Source organism: Aplysia californica, unplaced genomic scaffold (genome assembly GCF_000002075.1).
Source record: "Aplysia californica isolate F4 #8 unplaced genomic scaffold, AplCal3.0 scaffold00423, whole genome shotgun sequence".
Lineage (NCBI taxonomy): Eukaryota > Metazoa > Mollusca > Gastropoda > Aplysiida > Aplysiidae > Aplysia > Aplysia californica.
Window position 1 is genome coordinate 529,606 of NW_004797693.1, and position 2,500 is coordinate 532,105.

General features: G+C 44.6%; 1 protein-coding gene across 1 annotated transcript in view; it reads left to right on the forward strand.

The window, feature by feature from the left end:
- The window catches only part of LOC101863285, an 11,004-nt gene that overhangs the window by 7,298 nt on the left and 1,206 nt on the right, over positions 1 to 2,500 (forward strand). The window contains exon 3 of the mRNA XM_035971362.1: positions 1,961 to 2,500. This exon is cut by the window's right edge and continues 1,206 nt beyond it. Coding sequence (XP_035827255.1) covers positions 1,961 to 2,500 — 540 coding nt within the window. The remainder of the gene's footprint in view (positions 1 to 1,960) is intronic.

The following is a 2,500-nucleotide window of genomic DNA, read 5'->3' on the forward strand; positions in this document are numbered from 1 at the left end:
CCCTTTCAATTGCAACCATTTCGACTTGAATTCAAGACAGATGGCTATTAATTTTTCGCCCGAAAGTAGGACAAATGAACAAGCTTTAAGAAGGTACCAATAACATCATATGCCCTATAATTGTTGACGAGCGTGTGATTCCACCGCACCGAAAAAAAGCATTCCCTCACCAAAGATGCATAGGCAATCATCAATAAGTAGGCCGGTTACTTAACGGCTATGGGAAATGCGCCCATTGTAGTAGATTTTATGAGACAGTTAAAGTCGCCACCGTTTGCTGTGGGAAGCGTTTAATGACCATCTCAGCGAAATCCCATTAGGGCTTGTTCAAGACATACACACGCAGGGAAAGAAAATGAGGCCAGGAATATTGTGTTACTTACTGGGTCTTTTGTAGTGTGAGAAATGTGTCCTTAGCTAGAGGGTCATACTAAATTGCAAGAAATATGTACCAGAATAGAAAGAGAGACAGACAGACAGACATACAGACAGACAGACAGACAGACAGACAGACAGACAGACAGACAGACAGACAGACAGAAAGACAGACAGACAGACAGACAGACAGAAAGACAGACAGAAAGACAGACAGACAGACAGACAGAGACAGAGACAGACACAGATAGAGAAAGAGAGACACAGAGAGAGAAAGAAGGGGGGGATGGATTGACAGTAGAATAAGAAACAAACAGACGGACAGTTATGTAAAGACAAATGTTTTGAAGTAGCGCTAAAATAACGCTGTAATAATCTGGAAATAGAGAGCTGTGCACGGTGTTTCTTTTGTATGTTATTTCGTACACTTTTTTCCCGCGTTTTCCCATTACGTTATTAGCAAACGTTTTATTTTCGCGATCTGAGTCGCCCAGTGTCATGTATGTTTTCTGACTCACTCCTAGAGTATACCAGTATACAGCCATCTCATTTCTAGGTGCAGTTGAACTCCATTATAATCGTTCAGAAAACATGTTAAAAGGAACGGCCATCTGAGTGCTTTATACGCGTGCATCATGCTGTGTAAGTCTTACCAGTGCACGCGTACGTGACATAACGTGCCGGATTCTGTCTGAACTGTTGAGAAAACTGTGAATATACCAAAGACTGCTTTGCCCCATACTGTGTAACATTACCGTCGTCTATGCTGTAGCGGTTACGCTCTTTGCTGGCATACACAGAGACTGGGGCTCGATTCCCGAGTAAAGAGAACGGTTATTGCTAAATTATCGCTACCTCTACAGTGAGGGAGTAAAAAAAACGTACATTAAAATGATGGTGTAAAATTTGGGAGGGAGAGAGAGAGAGAGAGAGATTTATACGGGGGGAAAGTGAGGGGGGGGGGGGGGGGGGGAAAATAGACTGACTGAAGAATAGGAAACAAACAGACGGACAGGTAAAAGCATGTTTTGGAGAAACGCTAGAATAACGCTGCAATGACCTGGAAATAGAGAGTTCAGTGCTTTATGATGCCCCCCCCCCCCAAAATAATAATAATCGACAAGATACTATATCTAGATCTTTTGGAGGCGGGCTGATTGGGTATGCAATATCCCAGCAGGCAGACGCAGATATTCAATTAAAATAACCTGCTCACACAGAAATCAAACTCCCGTCTTCTGTGTGCGACGCCATAGACGCCAACTGCTTTTATGATTTCCAGTGTAAGTTGTATTTTGGAAATAATAAACAATCTGAGTGTATATTTATCTCTTCGTCATTATCATAAATTGCTTTTTCAACCTGGATCAGGATATAGGCCATGACGAAACATGTTCCACTTTTTCCTGCCCAGGCATTATTTCTTAACAGTATTTCATGTCTTCCCTCTTTCGTGTACATGTTCTGTGGCTCTTCTTGGGGTACCACGTGACCATCCTCTTGATCTCTTACCTTAGGGATTCATATTTATCTATTATTTGCTAATAAACAGATTCGAAAAGTCCCTCCTTTTTATTCTCCCTAGGTTCACATCCTCATCACTCAAATCACTGGAGTAGCTGACCAGTCGACGGACCTGATCGTTGTACGGATGGCCGGCTTCAATCAGATTCTTGATCCCTGGCTCTACGTCATCTTCAGGAAGAGCAGCATCACCAGATTCATCCGCAGACTGAAACGATGTTTCTATCCCAAAGTTCTCAACCGTGCCCCGCCCCGCCGCCCCCCGTATCACCATCCTCGTTACGTTGTGTGCCACAGATTCATAACGAGTGACAACCCAATCCTGGCTCGGGCAGCAGTCAACGGATTGGTGGACCGAGCACCACGACACTGGACATCGCCGATGAGAGACTCAGCTGACCAGAGCGGGCCAGCAGATGAGGACCAGAGTGTGCACTACGTCAAAGGAAATTCCCACAAAGAAGGGCCAGAATATTGTCAAGATACACATAGTGACGTGAGTAGTGACAGCTCCTCCAACTTAATCCAGGTGTGCCCGTACTGTAGCTGGGCTACCGACGACGAGAACTTCGAAGCTTTTCACTCTCTCGCCCGGCTCAGT